The sequence below is a fragment of the Citrus sinensis genome, chromosome 4, assembly GCF_022201045.2.
Source record: "Citrus sinensis cultivar Valencia sweet orange chromosome 4, DVS_A1.0, whole genome shotgun sequence".
NCBI classification, from domain to species: domain Eukaryota; kingdom Viridiplantae; phylum Streptophyta; class Magnoliopsida; order Sapindales; family Rutaceae; genus Citrus; species Citrus sinensis.
Genome location: NC_068559.1, coordinates 14032256 through 14054398, shown reverse-complemented (window position 1 = coordinate 14054398; position 22143 = coordinate 14032256). Strand labels below are relative to the sequence as shown.

Sequence of the window (22143 nt, the reverse complement as noted above, 5' to 3'; positions counted from 1 at the left end):
TCTCCAAGAAAAACGCCGGCCGAAACAAGAAAGAAGAAAATGAGAGAAGAAAATGAGAAAGAAGAAAGAGAAAGCGAGATAAAATGAAGACTCAAGGAGGGAGGTTTACCGTGTGTATCACCGGACCGAGATCTCGCCGTGAGCCACCGAAAAATCGCCTTGAACCGACCAGATCTGGAGCCCAAAACCGCCACTGCAGCAGCCGAGATCCACGCCGGAAAATGCACCAGATCAACGCCGACTGAGAGAGAAAGAGAAAGAAGAAAGAAGAAAGAAAGAAAAGGAAGAAAGAAGAAAGGGAAAGAAGAAAGGGAAAGAAGAGAAAACGGGAAAGAAAGAAAACGGAAGGAGAAGGAAATAAAAGAAAAAGAGGGAAGAAAGAATAAAACCTAGGGGAAAACGAAAGGAAGTAAAAAAAAAAAGAGTAAAGAAATTTTTGTTTTTACCTGTGATAATGTTGATGCAGTTAAAAGAAGAGACGAAATTATGGAAGAAAAAGGATACTGAAAATAATCAATTTTTGGGAGTTCGTTTGGGGATTTTCCAAATAAATGAGAAAAGATTGACATACGTCAGGAGTTTTAAATTCAACCTGACAGAACACGTTGCCCAAGAAAGGAGTTCAGGGATGTTTGAGTGAGATTGGAATTTTCAAAATTCAAACTGCGTGTCAGACGGCTGCCACTTCCCAAGAAAAAGGAGAGAGACATATGAAGACAACTGTTCGTTCTCATCATAAAAAAAAAAAAAAGAGCGGGAAAAGGAAAAGACAAAGAGAAGATTTTTAGTTTGAAGTATATAAAGTTTAGTCAAGGGAAGAAGCTAAGCAAGGCACCCTCCGGTCCAACCGCGTCGCCACGTGTCACTCATACAATGAGTTTCTTTTGCCTCCAATACTTCTCGCCAAAAAGAAACTAGGGGGATGTTGTTTGAGGGAAAATATGAAAGGTACTAGAGCGCCACGTGTCAGCCAATGGAATGATTTCAGCACAATCAGAGGTACCCTGCATAATCCGAGGTGCCCGGCATGACTTGAGGTACCCCGTATAAATAGAGGTACCCTGTACAATTAGAGGTATCCCACACAAATAGAGATACCCCATGTAATATGAGGTACCCCATACAAATAGGGGTACCCCGCGTAATAGTGGGTACCCCACGTAACTCGAGGTACCCGGCAAAGCGGATGTAAGAGAATCCATCGAAAATATCCGTCATGAGAAACGTCTCCGCTTCCTAAAAGATATTATTTGATTTTGTCAGAATTAGGAATCAAGAACGTCGTATCAAAAGGGAGGGACAGCCGCCTGCTACCTATGCCAAAAGTGAAGGACACTATCCCAAGGATAGTGGTCCCCAGCCGCCTACCCGACAGCTACTGCAGAGGTACCCCGGACCACTCTTCAGCACGCGCCACGTTTCCAAAAGATGAGATACGCTGCGAACATGCAGATGACGGCCCAAAAAATTATAAAGAGGTAAAAGGACGTTAGCCAAAAATGGGTACGCCACGTGGCAGCTAAGGTACTTCATATATAAAGGCGCCTAAGTTTCACTCTCCACCATGCTCTCATTCGCCCAAAAACACTCACACTCCAAAAAAGAGGTTTTCTTCAACCTTAAACCCTAATTTACAGAGGGCTAGCCAGCTCTCTTGACCATAAAAGCTTGAGTTTGCTAACTTGAGCGTCGGAGTGTGAACGCCGGGGTACCCCGGCTTCACCTCTAACCTCTATTTCATTGTTTTGCAGGCGTGGAGCTCATTTTGAAGGACACCTATCTTGTTTCTGACCTTCCACCATTGTTACCACTCTCTCTTCCCTTCTCACCTTCCACGAATTTCAGATACACCACACCGCACACAATAAACTAGTGAGGTACCCCATCTCCCCAAAAATATAAATTTATTGTTCTAGATTAGTTTGGCATTTCCTACCCCAAAATCAGTTGAAAACAATATATAAAAAAGTGTCATCATTTTTTCTTGACACCAGAATCAATGACGGTCGCTTGATTGTCATGCCATAAGATAGATGACGGGTAATAACTGTTATAACGGCTTTTTTTTTCTATTAGTGAATTTTTTTATCACAAATTAATTTTTTTACTTAGCCACGTGTCTGACTTATAATTCATTGCTTAATATGTGAACAATTACACTATATAATTTCTAAAGTATCAAATGAAAAACATGAACCCTAAATCTATTTCTTATTTTTAATTCTATTGCATTATTTGAAATTTAGAAAAAAAATATCATCTATATAAAAAAAATTAATTGTTAATATTACATGAAACTATGTCGTTTCATGTATTATAACTCCAACATCTAATAAATTATCAATATCGTATAACATTTGCTTGTTGAAATTTTTAAATCATCTCTTTGTTTTTGCTCTCACTGCCCTCAAAACCCAAACGCTCACTACCCTTGCAATCCTTACAGCCGCAGACGAAGATGAAGACAAAGATCCACAAGAGCAGCCATCGTTGCCGAGTAGCGGAACCTGAGATAGCTCAATCGTTGAAACCCCAACTTAATTTCACACCTTTTCGGAATCGCTTCTCTCTCTAGCACCCCGTCAAAGTCCTCAACCGACATGGACATTAAGGAGAGGAGAAAGCTTGGTTGTGGTAATTTAAAAATCTCTTCTTCTTAATTCATTTAAGTGTTTTTTTTTTCAAAAAAAATCTATTAACCCTAGATTTGAACTCAATGTTGTTTCTTTTCTTAAAAACATTCGGTTATTGAAACATTAGATTTAAACTCAATCTCTTTTTTTTAATGATTTATTCGTTTGAAGCCCTAGTTGATGAGATGAGTTAATTGTTTATATGTCTTGATTTAATTGATTTTGAATTGTGTTTTGTTGATACATAGCCAGAGTTTAGATTGACGGCTTCACATTGGTGTGAATTACTTTAGACAATAAAATTGGAATTGATTAGAGCCAGTCTCGTTTTGATTTAAGTAATTGATTTTGGTGCACTAAGCTGCAGAAACAATAGCATAACTCTGGTTGTTGTTTCTGATGTTACAAAACTACAGAAAAAGTTAAATCTTTTTGCCAAAAACTGTAAAAACAGCGAGCACATTTGTGTTGCTTTTTCTGCTGTTCGAAAGTGCATAAACAGCTGCTGTTTCTACTTTCCAAAAATAAAAAAAGGATGTTTTTTTTACTATTGAAATGTGCAAAGACAGCTGCTGTTTTTGCTATTGAAATGTGCAAAGACAACTTCTATTTTTCCTGTTAAAAAGTGCAGCAAAAGATGTTGTTTTGAACAGCTGTTGTTTTTGCTGTTGAAATGTGCAAAGATAGCTGTTGTTTTTGCTGTTGAAATGTGCAAAGACAGCTATTTTTTTACCGTTGAAATGTGCAAAAACAGTTGCTGTTGTTCCTGTTCAAAAGTACAGAAACAACAGTTGTTTCTGTTGTTTTGAACAGTAGAAATAGCTGATGTGTCTGCTGCTTGGTGCATAAAACTACAGAAACAATACATGCTTCTGCAGATTTGTGCATTAAGCTGCAGAAACAGTTGCAAATCTTACTGATAAATAATCACAAATTCCTTTACATAAGGAAATAATTTTAAAAATTCATCAATCTCTCTAGTTACTCTAACATGCTCAACATAAAAAAATGTTAACCGAAGTAATATGAAAAGCCTTAATTGTTTGTATCCTTGATTTACAAGTTAGGAAGTTTGAATTTTTTGTTGCTTTTCTTGTATTTACTATGGCTGGATGCTTTTTTTACAGAGCATGGCTATGCAACCCCTAATGCAAAAGAAGTTCTGCATGGATTTTCTATTCCCCAATTCATAAGGAAATGGTACTACTGGTCTCGCAATTTCACTTTTTGTGCTATGATTATGTCGTACGTTTGTTATGTTCTTCCTACTTTGTATTGGTTTCCTTGTTTGGATTTTGAATCTTTGTTTCCAATCATATCTTGTTCAGGCACAATCTCTTTCTCCACTCAGCATTGATGCTTTCTAGGAAAATCCCAAGATTTGTTAGTATTATCAAGGTGAAGTTTCGTTTACTCTAGACTATTTTTAATATGCTTTTATAGTATATTGACATGTTGCATGTTCAATGCAGTCTACATGCAAGTTATGTTATGACTGAGAGTTTACCTTCTAGGCCAATCTAGATTAATAAAAATTACACTATTATGCAATAGTACAAAAGGATTTCTTCCACAGCCTAGGGTGGATGATAGGATTAACAACGTATCTCATTCTTAAATTGATTATCCTTGTCCCTCTCACTTTTTGTGCCCAATGGTCTAATGAAACATGTTCAGATTATACTTTTCCCTTTATGGGAAGATATATAATTTAATCCCTGATCACTAGTCTAGCACATTCCCATACAGTTTTAGTCATTAAACTAACTAAACGGATAAACCATGCTATAAATCAGATGACTGAATTCTAATAGATCTTGACAGCTTAGTTGAAGAAAGTTAATTTATGTAAAAGAACTCCCAAGTATAATAAGTAATCACATATGGCTGCAGCATTCATGAAATGCACTGGTGATTGGTGTCTGAATCAATTTTGTTCACATGAAGCTTGCGAGTCGCTTTGTAAGTTTTAATTTTCATTTAAAGCACTGTCAGAAGATGGTATTGTTACTGGAATTTTCGCTGGAAGTCATGCTAGAAGTCATGTTGTTGGAGTACTTGCACTAATCTTTGGAAGTTTTGTTGGGTAACTTGGCTTGGTGGCCGGAATTCTTATTGTTTTTCTTAGAGTTTGATTAGAATTTAATTGTTATTTTATTCTTTGGGATGATTTTTTTTTTCAAATTGAGATATTTTACTATGCATTGCTAGTGATCTCATTGGATATTAGATTTATTTTTTTTTAAATTAATTTGTTGGATTGAATGAATGTTAATTAATATTAATTTTTTATGATATTCATTTTATTAATTAATTAAATTTGTAAACAAGAATTCATCAATAAATTATAACTATAATATAATTTAAAAAAATAAAACTTTATGACGGGAAAAAGCCATCATATATTCTATCATAAATAATTTTCTGCCAAAATTGAATAATAAATTTTCAAATAATAATTGAATTTTCCACCAAAAATTTAAAAAAATTGGCCCGAAATTTTAAATAAATTTTAATTTTAATTTCATTATTTTTTTACTTTAAAATATTGTGTAACAGATATATGAATGTGAAATACAATCATGAATTCATGACGGAAAATATTGTCATAAATTAATGACAGTGACATAGATGGCGGATGAAATGTCTGTCATGCACCTCCTTTTATGATAGTTATTTTCCGTCATCTATTTCTTATTTTCTTGTAATGTTTGGTCAATTTCAGTCATCGATGGGATGGGGGATAGGGTTGAAATGTAAAAATTGATCGAATTTGAAGTTTGATTTGGTTCAAATACTTAAATTCAAACTCAATTATTTTCTTAAGAAGGTAAAAATTGAGAAGAGTAAATGAAATTAAGTCTCTAATTCGTGTTTATCTCATTTTTCAACTCAAAACTCCAAAGCAAAAGAATTGAATCCCTAAATAAATTAAAAGTTAAAAGGATAGGACTGTTTACATCTTAAATAGATACTTTGAATATGCTTTATTCTTCATTTAAAAAATATCCTTTTTTTATGAAATTGCTAATTATTTACTCGATTCTTCATTAAAACCTCAATGTTGCTTGCTGAAACAAGTTCTTTTCTCTCCTATTTCTCACACATCGACACTCTTTCGTTCTTTATAATTACTTCTTGCTCGCTGAAGCTATTGAGCGTTGCAAACCTGCTATTTTTTTTTTTTCTGGTGCGATGAGAGCAGTTGGTTATGTTAAAGATTGAGAAGTCAATCACGAAGATTTGAATTGATTGTATAATTATATGATTTTATTTTGTTTCCTTTCTTGTTTTTGTATGGTTATAGATAGGAATCACATTAATGGGTTTGCCTTAGATTTCAGCATTCCTCTGCCTTTGTCTTGTATATAAACTCATGATATGGTGGCTGAATAATATATTGTATTCATTCAATTCTTTTCATGGTATCAAAACAAGGTTCTGGTAACCAAATTCTTCTGCTCATTCCAGCAATCTGATTTTTTTTTTACAACCATCAGTCCATGGCAAACAAAGAAAAAGCTTCATCATCGATCTCCAGCGATGAAGATCCAAGTAACCCATTATTCTTTCACCACTCTAATCATCCAGGAGTAATATTAGTGTCACAACCTTTAATTGAAGATAACTATAATACCTGGAGTCGTAATGATTATGGAATTGAGCGCAAAGAACAAAATCAGGTTTATTGATGGATCTATCAAACAGCTAGGAGACGCTTTAGCCACTGAGTCACAACAATGGAACCGCTGTAATGATATGGTGAAGTCATGGCTACTCAACTCTATATCAAAGGAACTCTCTCTTAGTGTGATCTATTGCAAACTTGCAAGTGAGATTTGGGTGGATTTAAAAGAACGACTTTCATAGGTAAATGGTCCATATATTTTCCAAGTTGAAAAAGAAATTCATAACTTGGTGCAGGATACCATATCAACAGCAACATACTATACCAAGATGAAAGGGTTATGGGATGAACTGGATGCACTTTGTCCAATTCCAACGTGTTCTTGTGGCTCAATGAAAGTAGTTATCCAATATCAACAAAGCCACAAAACAATGAAGCCACAAAACAATGAAGTTCCTTATGGGACTAAATAAATCATACTCTGCAACTCGTGGATAGATTTTATTTATGGATCCACTTCTGAATGTGAACAAGTCATATTCATTGGGCTTCAAGATGAGCGTCAACGTGCAGTATCTTCAAATCAAACCATTACACCAGAAGTTGCTGCACTTGCTGCATAAATGAATTCACAATAAAGGAAAGAATACAAGGATGTGGAGAAGAGAAAAGACGAAAAACATGAACGCCCAAAATGTGATCACTGCAGATGGGTTGGCTATACAATTGACAAGTGTTATCATATTCATGGATTTCCTCCAGATTAATGAAATCGAAAAGAAAATTCAAAACCAAGTGCCAATCAAACATCCTCACTTGTTGCAGATTGTAAAGAATCAAGTGGTTATCCATTTATTCAGGAGCAATGCAAGCAAATTCTTGAGTTCTTGAACAGTGTTAATAAACTAGGTCCTATGGCACATCAAGTAGGTACTTCTGTCATGACCCACTTGTCAGGTAAATTCATATGCCTTTCCTCATCTTTAAAATGTACTCCATGGATCATAGATAGTGGTGCTACAGATCACATGGTTTGTTCCCCGTCTTACTTTACATATTCTACGCCAGTGAAAAATCAAACTGTCAAACTACCAAATGGTTCATTAGCTCATGTCACACACATTGGATCCATTAATTTTTCTTTACAATTTACTTTGACCAATGTCATGTGTGTACCTACCTTTCATTTCAACTTAATTTCTATAAGCAAGCTTTCCCACAATTCGCAATACTTATTTATCTTCTCCTCTCAATCTTGTGTAAATCAGGACCTACGCTCCAGAAGGACGATTAGGACGGGAACTGAACGAGTTGGTCTATATACCTAAATGTGTTCAAGAAAGTCACCTGTCAATCAATGAACTCTTTTCCTTCTCAATTATGGCATCGTCGTTTAGGACATTTATCAAATAAATCTTTTCATCTACTTTCTACCAATGCACTTGACATTAAAGCTTGCGACATTGGTAATTGTCCAGTATGTCCTTTAGCAAAGCAAACAAGAGTATAATTTCCTTTAAGTTCAATATCTTCTATTGCACCTTTTGAGTTATTGCATGTTAATATCTGTGGAGGCTATCAAACACCTTTTATTTTAGGAGCCCATTATTTTTTGACCATTGTGGATGATCACACTCAATGCACATGGGTTTATCTAATGTGTCATAAGTCCGAAACCCGTCACCATTTACAATCATTTGTGCTACTTGTTGAGACACAATTTTCTTCAAAGGTTAAAACCATTCGTAGTGACAATGGCCAAGAATTCATCATGCCACTTTATTATTCTAACAAAGGAATTATTCATCAAAATAGTTGTGTCTCCACTTCACAATAAAATGGAGTGGTAGAACGCAAACACCGACATCTCCTTAATGTAGTACATTGCTTTTTCAAGCTAATTTACCAAAATATTTTTGGGGTGAAGCCATTCTTACAGCAACGTATTTGATTAATAGGATGCCTACACCTATTTTATCTGGAAAATCTCCATATAAAATGTTGTATAAAATTAGACCATCTTATAACCATCTGTGAGTTTTTGGTTGTTTATGTTTTGCTTACACACATGCTAAAAAAACATCCAAGTTTGATGCACGTGCTACTCATTGCATATTCATTGGTTACCCTTATGGACAAAAAGGATATCGAGTCTATGAAATATAAAATCGTAGAGTTTTCATATCCCGTGATGTCATTTTCTATGAAGATCAATTTCCTTTCTCTAATTATTCAAGTACATCACATTCTCCAGTTTTGCCCATGCCATTTCCTATTCTAAATGACGAGAATGTGCCTCCAAATTGCAATGATAATTCCACACCAACTCTAGAGCAAGCCACTGATATTCCAAATACGGATTTCAATACTTCTATTGTGCCACGTAGATCGTCTCACCCAACTAAACCTCTTGGGTATTTGCATGACTTCCATATCCAGCATAGACTCCCATCTCAGATGTCTCAATCGTCGGAATCAGCTACGGTCACTTCTCTTGGTAATCCTTATTCTTTTTGTAATTTTTTATCTTATGATTATTTGTCTTCTTCTCATCGAGCTTTCACCTCTTCCATTTCTCTTCAAACAGAACATAAGTCCTTCTTGCAGACATTTCGAGACAAAAATTGGCAAAATGTTATGCGAGCATAAATGGATGCTCTTGAAAACAACCAGACATGGACCTTGACTTCTCTTCCTCCTAGTAAAAAATTAGTAGGGTGTAAATGGGTTTCAAATTCAAGTATAATCCTGATGGTTCTGTTGAACGATATAAAGCATGCTTGATTGTTAAAGGTTTTAGCTAACTAGAAGGGCTTTATTATACAGAAACATTTGTTCTAGTTGCAAAGTTAGTGACAGTTCGTGTATTACTTGCAATTGTAGCTACACAAAAATGGCATCTTCATCAACTTAATGTTAATAATGCATTCTCGCATGGAGATCTTCATGAAGATGTTTACATGGATCTCCCTCCTGGATTTGGATGAAAGGGGAAAACAAAGGCTTGCAAAACTCAACAAGTCATTGTATGGTCTAAAGCAAGCATCTTGGCAATGGTTTGCTAAACTTTCTTCCGCCTTTAGAGGTGTTGGCTACAAGCAATCAAAGGTAGATTATTGATTGTTCGTCTAATCAGAGAAAGAAAATTTCACTGTTGTTTTGGTGTATGTTGATGATGTGATCTTAGCTGGAAATAATTTGAAGAAAATTCAAGAACTTAAAGAATTTTTGAATGGTCGTTTCAAACTCAAGGATCTTGGAAGCTTGAAATATTTCTTAGGCATTGAGGTTGCACGCTCAAGAAATAGAATTCATCTCTGTCAAAGAAAATATGCTCTTGAAATTCTTGAAGACACGAGCTTTCTAGGTGCAAAACCATCACAAATTCCTTTGGAACAAAACTTAAATTTAAGTGCATCAGATGGAGATTTATTGACAGAACCATGATCATATCGGAAGTTTGTTGGTAGATTGATTTACTTATCTATAACACGATCGGATTTGGTGTATGCAGTACATATGCTAAGTCAATTCATGGACAAGCCACGTACATCACACTTAGACGCAGCACATTGAGTTTTACGATACATTAAGCAAACTCCAGGTCAAGGGATATTCCTGTCAGCACATAGCTCAATTCAATTGAAGGCTTATTGCGATGCGGATTGGGCACGATGTAGAGATACTTGAAGGTCGATTACTGGATATTGCATAATGCTTGGAGAATCACTGATTTCTTGGAAAACAAAAAAGCAAACAACTGTCTCACGATCTTCAGCTAAGGCTGAATGCATATCTATGGCAACCACTTGTTGCAAAATTACTTGGCTAAAATATTTACTTGAAGACTTGAAAGTGAAACATTCACAAGTAGTTATGTTATATTGTGATAACAAGGCAGCCATTCACATTGCTACAAATCTTATTTTCCACGAGCGTACAAAGCATATCAAAATTGATTGTTAGCTGATTCGTGAGAAACTTCAATCCGGCATGATTCAAACAATCCATGTACGCACCAACGAACAACCAGCTGATATTTTTACGAAAGCCCTTAGTCCAGCTCAGTTTCATCATCTACTAGGTAAGTTGAATGTTATGAATAGACACTCCAACTTGAGGGGGAATGTTAAAGATTGAAAAGTCAATCACGGAGATTTGAATTGATTGTATAATTATATGATTTTATTTTGTTTCCTTTCTTGTTTTTGTACAGTTAAAGATAGGAATCACATTAATGGGTTTTCCTAAGATTTCGACATTCCTTTGCCTTTGTATCTTGTATATAAACTCATAATATGGTGGCCGAATAATGTATTGTATTCATTCAATTCTTTTCAGGTTATTCCAAATAATATTTTGTTGAAGTATAACCCAAATTTGTTACCCGAACCGAAATACTCACCCCTTTATAAATAATCAGAAAATTAACAATGGTCTTAGAGTTTTGAGTATATGTTAACCACAATCAATGATATAATTATAATTTAAAATAAATAAAAAAATAGCATATCAGTACAACTTAAAAGGTAAATTTTTTAAGACTTGGAGATTGCATCGAAAATGTCCTTTTCAGTGAAAACTAGAAAGTTTTGAGTTTAAATGCTGAAGGGAGTGAAATTTGATAAAATTAAATTGACGTTAAATTATAACTCCATAAACCTTTTATACATCCAACACTTGATTCATTCGCATAAAATCTTTTTTTTTTTCCTTTTGGCACCCAGAATATTTGAACCCATTATTTTATCATTTACAAATAAATAATGATATTTAACCTCCTCATTATATCTCATCTATCCTCACTTCTTAATTGATTGTACTGAAAAAATTATAATAATTTTTATCTCTCAATATGTCTTATTTAATCTCAATTTTGTCTTTATCATAATTTTTGTGTTCTTTTTTCCGTACACCCTCATAAACACACAAAATATACTTAAAAATGCAATCTTTCTCTTTCTTTTTATGTGGCATTAGCTTACTATCTTGTCTTCCTTGATCTTTGCCGAGGTTGGTAGCAGTAACTTTGTTCAAAGCAAACACTGTTCTTCCAAAACTCGTTCGTTTTTGACGATGATGAGGCTACAATTGCTAATTTTGGGCTGGCTAAGAAATCTTTATGTGATGAAGAATAGAGTAGGGGTAGGTATGATTATAGAGGCACACCTTTGCATATATCACCAGAAATAGTGGCGAGTTTATCCATTTCTCTTCCCACCATTTTGTATCCCCTCAATTAATTCTTCCCTGCTATTGAAAACTTAATTGAACACGATTATAATTCATCCAACAGAAAGTGTCTCTACCAAAATTGATAATAAGCCTAAAAGGCCTGGTGCAACCCATCATATATGTATTTCATGGTGGAAGCCACCATGTTGCAGCAACTACTTTGGGCAATTTGGAAGGTATTGATGTACTGCACCAAAGTCAGACCTAATTCACATTGAACCCGTGGCCAAACCCACTTAAGGGAGCTTCACCCATAAATGTATGCCTTATAGAATAAGCTGATAGAGAACCAATCACACTAAAAGGTCCAAAACAGTACATGAACTAGAAAACCCATATCCTCAATTTACTTTAGCTACATTAAATTATTTCAGTATTTCTACGTCATATTAAGCGACATTTCTTAAAATGTTGACTTCGGCCTGACACCCTAACACTTTTTCTACCTTACACAATAAATGTTTGATGGTCAAGAAATTCTAAATAGGATGCAAATCCAAAGATCTTAAACTAAATAGGAAAGCATTCATTCCTACCTTGAAAAGAGAAAAGGATCCTCAAAATCCTACCTTATAAGATAAGAGTTTGTGCTACCTCCTAGGAATAAGATTCCTAAGCCTTATTAACTAGGTTTTATCTTAAAAACCTATAAATAGAGCATACATGATTTTGGAGCTTAGCCATAATCCATCATCATCGTAACCGACCTTAAAAATACTTATAGCAATCCAATAGCTTTTTAGCAGTAGAGTCATAATTTTTACATTTCAAGAAACCCTTTCACTCTTGAACAAAGAACCCAATTTAGATTTCTTCAATCTCAAGAAACCTAAACAATCCATCGCTATTTTTTTGGCTTATTAACAGTCCTTACCATCCATCACCTAAAACACTTTTTTTGCTCATCACAGTCCTTATCATCTATCACTATTAAAACACTTTTTTTTTTGCTCATAACAGTCGCCCTCAATAGAACGCCCTTAAACCCTTAAACACTGACCTCAAACTCCAAAAAATTGTTACAACGATATTCTTAAATTTGTCATCCAAATCCTTCTATTCTTGCAAACCAGTATAAGAACCATCCAACCACATTTTTTGGATTTTTATCATCCTACAATTTTGTCTTAAAGCCTTATATCACATTAGGATTTTTTTCTCAGTTTTATAGTCATATTAAGTATTGAAGCAACATTCTAAACCTCGTTCTCCATTATTTATTGGTGTAATCTGCTCCCACACCACATCTTACAATAGGTGCCTTATTGTTTAAGCGTAAAATCGCTATTCGACAAGTCAATTGTACTAAAAGCTTCAACACAAGTTTATTCGAGCCAAATCAACACCTATTTAATCTTGTGAACCTTACTCACTAAACCTTAAACATAAAGGCTGGTTTGCAGACTATATCCAGTCCAAACTACATATTAGGCCCATATCCTATCTTTTGTTAGAAAAAGACTATCTCCAGCCAATCCGGAGGAGAGACATGGACGAATCAAAATGCCGCCAAAACAAAAAGTACAATAACATTAATAAAATAATTAAAAGAAATTAAGGTTTATAAAATTAGATTATCTAAATCATCAAGTGGGTCTACTTAAAAGTTATTTATCGTTAAGTCATTTCATATAAGGACAAAATAAGTATTATAATAAAAATTATTAGTGGAGGCTGATGAGATGAAATGAAGGATTTAAATATCACCACTCTAAAATCTGGAATTATTTTCTTCTTGCTATTTAATTTATATCTCCATAATTCTTAATTCTTAAAAGTTTCTCAAAAAAAATTTCAATTATAATATAAAATACAAATATAACTTATGAAATGGGGTGATTGTAAAACATAATCTATTTAAGTGTTTAATAAAATTTTCATTCAAAACAAAAAGAAATTAATTTATCTTCGGTTATTTAGGCAATTTTAATTAAAGAAATGTTTTATAAGGAATTGTCAAAATGCTTACTATAAAAAATCTATGTTTGGGTTCAAAACCCAGCCAATATGGGTCAATGTTTTTCTAAGCTTGAACTTGACCAAGGCTGAATCCAGCCCAACTTGTCCCATTTGCGACAAAAGTATAAAAACTTCAGTTTCTCTCCTATTATTAAGGTCAAAGTTAAAAAATTAAAAAAAAAAAAAGGCATCAATGCACCTCCCATTTGTCATTATCTTCTAAACATGAAAATGAAGTAAATTAGAACATTCATATTTTAAAGAGATAAATTGAAGATTATTATTTCATTTAGTGAGTGAACTGAATTTTACCTAAAAAGAAAAAATAAATAAAAATGATAACATCGCTGTGAAATTTTGTGAATAGTTACCCATACTTGGCTCCAAATCAAATCGATAATCACGGATTAATGCACAAAAATAAAAGGCTAAAAGATGCTTGCACCTAAAATCATTTTTTAGAACTGAATGAAAAATATTTCAAGTGTATCATTTTCAAAAGATAGCTGAAAAATCAAATATTTTGAAGAAAAACGAGTCCTCTACTTTTGAATTCACTTTGGTAATTTCTAAATACATGATTAGAAGACCGACTGGTTTATTAAAAAAATTCACAAGTAGCTCAACTTGTCTTATTTGACAAAACTCGTATTTGGGAGAATGTCATTTTTCCCCATTTAGAATCTGTTTTAACCATTCCGTGCTAGGAGGGGGTAAATACTCCATAAAACTAGCAATAATAAGGTCCACAATAATTAATAATACAATTTCAAAAAAATAATAATAATAATTGAACTGCTAATGGGACAATATAGGAAGCAAACCAAAGTTCCAAAGAGTGTTAACATATATCAGTAATATTAATTGCTAACAATAATACACTAATTGAATATTTAGCAGGAGCCGAAGAAACCAACAAACTTGATCACCGACACAACCGGCCTCAACACTTCAAATTAACAAGTTAAAATAATAATAAAAAAAAACATCTTGGTGATCTCATCAAAACACTCCGAAAGAAAAATAAATAAGAAGTCTCTAATTATAATTTATCTTCATTTCTGCTGCAATCGAGCCAGAAGCCACTTCAACGCTCATAGACCGGCAATCAACAAATCAGTATATCATGTATAGAAAACAATTTGGTTGATAACTCTGCATATACGAAGAAAAGGTACAGTTTCCACATCAAAACTGATGAAACTAACAATGTAAACCCTTGAGGCCAGTTGAGGAAACCCTTTATACCGTAAAGATAAATACAACAGGATGCTACACTGTGATACAGAATTTCCAAGACCATAGTAAAGATAAAGCAGAGCTAAATTAACGTTCATTTAGTATAGAATGCAAAACCCATAAGCTCACATCTGGTCGTTCACACCCATAGCAAGCTACCTCGGTACTCCACACACTGCTGGATTTTGCCATCGGTGGTCAAAACCTGGTTTTTCACTTTAACTGGTCTGGTACTGTATCTTACTTCAAATTTTGGCAATGGTCTATGTTGCTCTTCCTCACTAGCCGATGTTTGTGGTAAGACCTCATCAAGGAACTCATCTGCTACATCTCCATCGTCATCTATTCTAAGACGCTTTGCATACCATCTCAAACCCTGGATCCAGAAGAGAACAAAAACTAAATGTTCTATGCTAAAGCCACCAAAATATTAAAGAGGGAGAAGAAAAGGATAATGAAATAATCTCGAAATAATTATATAAATTCATAGGTTAAGATCATGAAAATATTAAAAAGCCAACCGTATAAGGGTCAAAAGCCCAAGATGGATACAGCTTAAGACAATCACATTCCCGAAGGACGTTAATTGGTGCTAGGTACACTTAAAAGGTCAATGAAAACAATATTTCATTACTCTAAATGGCATGGTTCAGACAGAATGATGTTATCCCATATGAACAAAGGTTCCACGAAAAACGCTCATATAGCTAATACAAAAAAAAAAAAAAAAAAACTCAAATAAGTATAAAAATAAAAAAAATGAGAACACTCCACAACTAGATATACCTCATTGTAAAAAGAATCGCTGACTATTTCTGATTAACTAATGAACAATAAGTTGGAAAAATTTTTAACGTAAAATGTACTATTACATCAACAACAGACAGAAAGGAAAAAGGACAGGCAGCTCCTTTCTCTGAATCCTTGTTCTTCAATTTTTTTCCACCATTTGGTGGCCAAGAGAAAGGGTGAACCAAAAAGTGTAATACATAGTGCCCATTGATACTCTTCACCGACCAACAATTCAACAGTAATCTTTTAAAATTTTCTTATTTCTCTGGACTTTCTTGCAGAACCAATATTGGCGGAACACATCTGTTTTTTGGATTCACTTTAACCTGCAAGCATCCAGGCCAAATACATCCCGTTTCATATAAAATTGCTACATCCACTCAATCATTATGGCTAAAAAGTCCTCCAAAGTAGTGTTCTGTTGGGCAGAATCCCAGTGATTAACAGTTTACAACAATGTTAGCACAGAAGTTTAGTTTTCATACCTGCATTTGTATGAACTCTAAAGTGGTGTCTGGTTGGATGGAGTCCATGGGGGAAGGAATGGAATCTGGATTCCCATGCGTTTTAAGCTGTTTGGTTGGTTAAAAATGACCGGAAATAGGATTCGACTGGTTCCATTGAAGTTTTATGCATGCTTTTTAAATTTTGCCCCTTAAAAATATTTATTTTCTAACTTTGCCTTTATAATATCATAAATGCAATTTTAAAAGAAATTAAGTTGAATTATATATTACCACAAATGCATATTTGAACACAAAATATTTGCTAGAAAACAAAAGCATTATCCTTTTTCCCTTTATTCAAATATCAAGCAGAATATTTGAGGATCGAGAAGAAATGCCATTCTGAAGATAAAATGGTTACTAAATTTCTAATATTACCATAAATAATTTCTTATATTACCATAAATGTAGATTTAATATGAATATTTAATCTGCATATGTTCAACCTCAAATTTCTAATTAGGCCTTAGCTTCAATAGAAGAATTTATTTTTCATTATTTTGGTATTTTTATTGGTCAAATAATTACTTGTGTTATTGCATAACTCATGTATAATGACATGCAATTATTAAAACCTGTTGTTGATTTAAATATTAAATTAAAAAAATTAATTAAATCACATTCAAAAGAAAAGTTAATTGATAATAAAACTATTTCTAAAGGAATACAAATTAATTTCAGTGGCCGGTATTTTTTTTTCCAATAAAATTATAGTTTATCCCTCTTCCTCCATAATTACTCGTGCAAACTAAAATAAGAAATACAATTCCCTTCGTCCATTTCCCAAGCCTTTCCTCTCCTCATTTGTCCTTTCCTTAATACCAACCAAACATCAACTAAGAGAGGTGTGCACCCTAAGATTACCAATCATAACTGGGTGAAATTTGAAATTCCAATTGATTCTTCTACTCAAAATCCGTTTAAACGGTCAACATGTGCTTCAGCCCAAAGAATGAGGCACATATTCTAGTTTGTAATTTTCAGGGAAAATCTTGTGACTCTTGTTATAAGAAACCTCAAGTAAGAAAATAGCATAGGCAAAGAAACATATATAACAGAGGAATGCACACATGCTTACACCTATGAATAGAGGGATAGATCCAGTAACCAGATATTGTTTCTTCAAGATCTGAACTCAAAATAGAATGTTTTGGTATGCGTCCCTGTCAGTAGCGAGAGACAAGAGAGTCTGATTGAGTAACAACAGCTTAGTTTACAAATACTCGGCTTGTAGGTTGAATCAAGTAAGCAACCTAAGCAGAAAAGCTAAAATTATTCTTTTACAGAGAAAGCAGATAGGTATGCTAAGATTACTGATCTTCAATAAGACCTATCCTTCAAGTTAGCTATAGCTCATAAAATACACAATAATCTCACAACCGGATGATGGTATTATAAAGCAACCTTCAAATCCTTGAGATAAATTGGCTGACTTCAAAAGTGATGGGATTAAGTAGAAATCAAGTTCACCAAAAGCAATATACAATTAGGAAGTCAAGGGAAGAGAAGAACCAGAATTTGGTAGAATCTAAACTACGAGAGTGTAGAACACCAAATAACTTTCAGGGACCAAAATTTGATTCATCTGCATAGCATATCATTATTAGGTTTACAGGATGCAAGCTTCCATTTATTTTTCTTTTGCATCTCTGAGTAGACAAGTGTATTTGTGTGTCTGTGCTCCTTTAGACAATTCCAGGAGAAGCACTTAGGAAGCCCATCTGCCCATGTGACTACGACACAGAAAGAAAGCAGTAGGTGGCAGCTTCCAACTAGCTGGCCACTGGCTTCTTTTGGTCTTGTACTATTAACAGGTATTCTCATCTTAAGCAGCATGCTCCTGTTATAGAACTTTCTCCGCAAGGTACCAATAATTGAGTAGTACGTGGACTAAAGTATATTATCAAGTACTAAAATATAATAAATTTGATACTCTCTGTTCACAGGTCATCCAAAATACGATACTGCACTAATTAATTAGCACCCAGAGTTTTCTAATTGTCTTCACAAAACCAAGCATGTTGCTACTGTTTGAGGTCCAGATCTTAAGTTTTATTTAATCTCTCCATAAGCTTTGACCTCGAAAGAAGGAATGCTTTAATCAGCCAAGAATTCCTACAATAAACCTTCTGTCCCATAAGATGAATTGCCCTAAAAGCTTATCACTAAAGTCTAAACACATGAATAATCATATCAAAAAAGAAGAAAGTCGTTATTGTTAAATCCTATATGCCATGGGTTTGGGTAAAAATGAGTCTGCTTGGAAGTCAAATGTAGTCCCTAACACTCTGTCCTCTCCTTTCACTTCACTCTTAAGGATTTCTTCTTTTTCTCTATCTTCCTCTCTCTACTCTATCAAACATCAAGTTTCTCTATTCTCAATGCTAAAATCCAATCAAATCTGTTTCTCAAATCCAGTTCTTCCATCTAGTCACATAAACCACGGTTCTCTTCCATAATCCATTTCTAATCAATTCCCACGACCTTCGCAACAAAATAACACCTCAATAATAGACAATCCAAGCCATTTAGCATAATGGTGAATTGCAGTTACCAAAGCATATAACACATGAAAGTATTTAAAACAAGTAAAAATGGAGAAGTTCGCCAATGGAGCATCCTAGACCCAATCTTATAAGCTTGACAGACAAACTATATCAAAGGAATACATAAAAATAATGCAGTCAATAACAATGATCAATTGAAATGTCTTGTAACAAAAGAGCCTTATGAAATGAAGCTAATGTCCTTGTGCCTCACAAGAAACTCAGTTCAAATGCACAAGTACTTTCAAAGAATTTGTCAAACGCGATAGCACTGCTTTGTGGGATTGGCACCTAAACCTTGGAATATTGCAGAACTTGGAGGCAGCCAGTAACACCCATACACTGGTCAGATAAAAGGTGTTACATCTGCAAAGAGCACAAAGCATAAATTGATATGGCTAAAGTGTTAACCTCATTGCTTGAAACATTAGCCTATAGCATATGATGTTACAGCCAATGAGAAGCTCACAACATTTTTTGGAGCGGGCTGGATCTTCTCTCTAATTAAATGCTCTTCTATTGTACAAGAGAAATTATTAATAAAAAATTAAAAATACACTTAATATGGGACATAATCAGCTTTACTCTTCAATGTTAGTTCTACACAAACGAAATTATTGAAATACGATTACATGAGCAAAATACTAATAATAATGACTCTGGCTGCTTGCTAGGTTGTGGCTAGGCGCATGCTGTGGTTTGGACAGAAATTGAATGGGATGAGTTGTATTTGAGTCTTGTGAATTGGGGATATTGGATCGACAAATTAGGTTGCTTGTTTACATTTTTTTATTTTTTTTTTATTTTTCAGTATAGGTTTCAAAAAGGATAATTCTGTAGCTAACTAATTTTTTTCCAAAAGCTTACCTGGTACAGCGCAGATTAGTCCACTCATAGGTTAGCCACAGGTCACAGCCACAATTAAACAATCTACAAAAGAGGAAACTGAAATTTCCAAATAAGGCAGGCAGGGTTTCCATCCATATTTCTTCCTAGTTGAGTTTTGCTTCTATTTCTTCTCCCACCACTTGACGTCTCTTTATTCAAGTTATTTTTCCTTTTATTCTGAAACTCCCCAATCTTCCCTATCTATGACTCGAGACTATAAGAAAAGTTATCCAGACAATGGAAACTATATATACAACCAGCCTTTTAACACTGTTAGCGCCATCCAGACAATGGAATCTAAATATACAACCAGCCTTTTAACACTCTGTTAGCGCCATTAATTCTCTGTTCTTACATTTTAATGGGAATTCCACCCGATAATAATGGAAGTAATTACAGATGCAACAATTGCTTCTTTTAAACATAGTAAAAGTGAGTATGGTATCCAAAAATTCTAGAAGAATTGCTCTACCAGAGCATTGGCATTATAAAGCAAAAAATGAGAAGTTACTAAACTTCAAGCCCTAGAATAAGTCAACAGAAACCTACTTAGCATTACAAATCACTATATATCCTTTAAAATCAACCCATCAAAAAATAACTAAATGAAAAAATTTGAATATATAAAAAAATAAAAAAGTGAAATGGAAAAGTGAGAGGGGACCTGGACGCCGCCGTTGCCAGAATTACAGGGGACGATAATCGGGCCAGGGAGAGGACGTTCGACGGCGACTTGGACCTGGACTCCAAAGCCTTTACGAGGAAGACCGGTTTCTTGAAAATTGTAGGACCGTTGGTTGTTGTTATCATCGATCTTATCTTGGTCTTCCTCGTCGTCTTTTACTTCGGGTCCATTGTCTCTAACAATTCCTAGAAATCCTGCTATTCTCCTCAAGAATCGCATCCCCAACGAATCAAATCAAATCGCAAATCTCAGGGTTTACAGATTTTTTGGAGAAACCAAAACGAGTATATGTAGATCTTTTCTTCTTCTTCTTCTTCTTATGTTTGGTTGCCTAATGGTGGCTTTTGCGTTCCCTAGCAGCCTGTACGACAATGCTAATACCCTTTCTCTCTCTCTTGGGCTTTTAGTTCGGTTTTAACTTTCTACTGTAGAGTTTGTTAGGTTTAGTGGTGACAAAGACAATTTGCCCAACTTTTCAAAAATAAAAGGACAATTTGCCTAAAATTCACAAATAATTTTTTAAGTGATATAATTAAACTAATGTTGTGTTTACTAAACTAGAATCGGAATGAGGTGGAATCGGAATGGGCATGAATAGAAATGGGCTGGAATGAGAATTAAAATAAGTTGTTTACTTGAACTGTAGGAATCGAAATCGGAATGAGCTGGATTGCCATTAATGTGTTTACTTTATTTTGGAATCGGAATCGGAATGAATTAGATTATAACAAATTACTAAAAAATACTTAATGGATTATTGTCATAATTTTTATTAACTAATATATTAATTAATTGTAAACTTTTAAATTAATTATAATAACTATAATAAAAATTATTATAAAAATATATTAACTAATAATATTAATATTAATTACTTAATTAAAATAATATAATAATTATTGTGATTATTTATTCAAAAATTATAATTATTAATATATTATTTTTAATAATATATTAATATATTAATTAATAGTAATAATTATATTAATTCATTAATAATAATATATAAATTAATTATATTAATAATTATTATAATAGTACATTAATTAATTAATTAAAATAACAATAATAATAATAAGAAAAATTATCATTCGTATATCCTATATTTACTCTGTTATAAAAAATACTACAACACTTTGAGGGTGTATCAATCGTCCACCCTTAGTTGACAAAATGTATTAGCCGACCACCAAACCGTTAGTTGCTGTTTGAAAGTTAACGGAATTACAATGAATTGACGATTTTACCCTTGAAAATTATCACTTGTATACCCTTAAATGATCGCTTGTATTATATGAAAAGACCAAATTACCATTCTGACGTCATCATACTTAAACGGCAACTAACAGTTTGGTGGTGAACTGATACATTTTATCAACTTAGGGTGGACGATTGATACACTCTCAAAATATTGTAGTATTTTTTATAATGGAGTAAACTAAGGGTATACAAATGATAATTTCCCTAATAATAATAAATTAATTATTGTGATTATTTATTCAAGAACTATATTTTTTAATAATTATAGTTAATAATATATTTATTAATTAATTAATCATAATATATTAATTAATTAATTATTATATTATATTAATTAATTATAAAAGAGGACAAAGTGGACATTTTCGATTTTGGGGAGGGCAAAATAGTCAATCCCAGGAATGGGAGACTCATTCCCACTTCCCCTCATGGGAATCAATCTCCCATTCCTCATTCCCAAATAGTGGTGGGCCCACCATTCCGATTCCGGTTCCTGCTCCATATTTGTGAAGTAAACACTATCAATCATTCCGATTCCGGATTCCGATTTCCCAATCCGGCAAGTAAACGCATCATAAATTGATAATTAAATAAAGAGCATTGGTAAGGGGAAAAATATTTAAAGGCTATTAACTCAATTCTCATCCTATTGAATTCGAGATAATGAAGTGAGATTATCACATGTTTGATGAGTAATGATAAACACTTGAGAATTTTATTTTAAAACTTATCCCAAATGATGGAGTAAGTAATGTTTTAATCATTTTATGGT

General features: G+C 33.7%; 2 protein-coding genes and 1 non-coding gene across 5 annotated transcripts; 2 read left to right on the top strand and 1 right to left on the bottom strand.

The window, feature by feature from the left end:
* The first annotated feature begins 2340 nt into the window (after window positions 1–2340).
* LOC102611311 (metal transporter Nramp6-like) lies at window positions 2341–7801 on the top strand. 3 transcript variants are annotated; one of them, XM_052440075.1, is made up of 4 exons: window positions 2341–2634; window positions 3761–3833; window positions 3962–4031; window positions 6134–6570. In XM_052440075.1, the coding sequence occupies exons 1-4, from the start codon at window positions 2601–2603 to the stop codon at window positions 6323–6325; spliced, it is 369 nt and encodes a 122-aa protein (XP_052296035.1). In that variant the 5' UTR covers window positions 2341–2600; the 3' UTR covers window positions 6326–6570. The 3 variants fall into 3 exon arrangements, 2 of the variants coding, with proteins under 2 accessions (XP_052296035.1, XP_052296036.1); XM_052440076.1 differs by lacking the exon at window positions 6134–6570 and adding an exon at window positions 7530–7801 and having other exon boundaries at window positions 2347–2634; XR_001508829.3 differs by lacking the exon at window positions 6134–6570 and adding an exon at window positions 4527–4928 and having other exon boundaries at window positions 2351–2634.
* On the top strand, window positions 3439–3559 carry MIR12109 (microRNA MIR12109). Its single transcript, NR_161559.1, has one exon. It is a non-coding gene; the product is annotated as a microRNA MIR12109 (primary transcript).
* A 6693-nt stretch (window positions 7802–14494) lies between the features above and the next one.
* LOC102611602 (hypothetical protein) lies at window positions 14495–20507 on the bottom strand. The gene is made up of 2 exons (XM_006485508.4): window positions 20091–20507; window positions 14495–15070 (listed from the first exon to the last, which is right to left on the bottom strand). Exons 1-2 carry the CDS (start codon window positions 20328–20330, stop codon window positions 14834–14836), a joined length of 477 nt encoding a protein of 158 aa, XP_006485571.1. The 5' UTR covers window positions 20331–20507; the 3' UTR covers window positions 14495–14833.
* Between the last annotated feature and the right edge of the window lie 1636 nt (window positions 20508–22143).